We start from the raw sequence: 876 nt of genomic DNA on the forward strand, positions 1-876 counted from the left end.
CTCTACCACTGAGGCACAGTTCTTACAATTTGAGGCTAAGCACTCAGGACAACTGGCAGTAGACTCAATCAGGCGAGTGTAGATGAAAGTTCAACTGTACAAAAAAGCAACTCCTTAAATACAAGCTGGGATCTTACCATGGCATTCTGCAGGGGGCGCTGGTATCCTGTTGGCCGATAATGGAGCCTCTCTGACCACTCTGTGTGGATGTCCCCCAGGTACAGCTCCTCCACGTCCCTGCTGCCCTGGCTTTTCTGGAGCAGCAAGGGCTGCTCGTACTTCTCCACCCGTACCAGGCTCAGTTCGTGCATGGCAAATCCCAGACCGGCTGTGCAATCCCGCTCTGCTTTGGCACTCAGAAGCTCATAGAGGGCACCTGGTGTCCATGTCCGCCCAGGTGACAAGAATCCACTGCACTGCTCTCCCGACGTCTGGTTGATACGGGCAACCGTTTCCTGCATGGCCCCTTGGCTGTGGAAGACGATGCCAACTTTGTGAAGGTGGTAGTCGGCTTCCGTAGCACCACGGGTGATCCAGGAGGCCTGGCGGAGCCGGATTTTGCCTTTGATGACTAGGGAGTAGGTGGGGTCCCGGCATGAAGGGTCTCGATAGTAGAACTGATAGGCTTTGAAGAGGCGGTTGGCATAGAATATATAGGAACGGGTGAGGAATTCTGGTCCTGGCCGAACCTCACACCTGGAGACAGGGAGGGAAGTTTTCGTTACAACTAGAAACTTGTAATTTCAACATGGTTTCAACCATGCCGACAGTGTATTGGTAGACAGTCAAGCTGAACGGAACAACCACATTTTCAGAACAAACCTCTTAGCTGTTGGAAAACAATACATGGAAGTGACAGATTCAAAGGGAATGCTT

At 51.9% G+C, this 876-nt stretch overlaps 1 protein-coding gene across 1 annotated transcript; it reads right to left on the reverse strand.

Annotated features, from left to right (window-relative positions):
* Window positions 1-137: 137 nt before the first annotated feature.
* On the reverse strand, window positions 138-696 carry LOC107125341 (protein APCDD1-like; the record flags this gene model as incomplete). The annotated part of the gene is made up of 1 exon (XM_015428780.1): window positions 138-696. A coding segment is annotated over one exon (559 nt), but the record flags the coding sequence as incomplete, so codon positions are not given.
* Between the last annotated feature and the right edge of the window lie 180 nt (window positions 697-876).

This window comes from Gekko japonicus, unplaced genomic scaffold (genome assembly GCF_001447785.1).
Source record: "Gekko japonicus isolate JY-2015 unplaced genomic scaffold, Gekko_japonicus_V1.1 scaffold45572, whole genome shotgun sequence".
Classification (NCBI taxonomy): Eukaryota; Metazoa; Chordata; class Lepidosauria; order Squamata; family Gekkonidae; genus Gekko; species Gekko japonicus.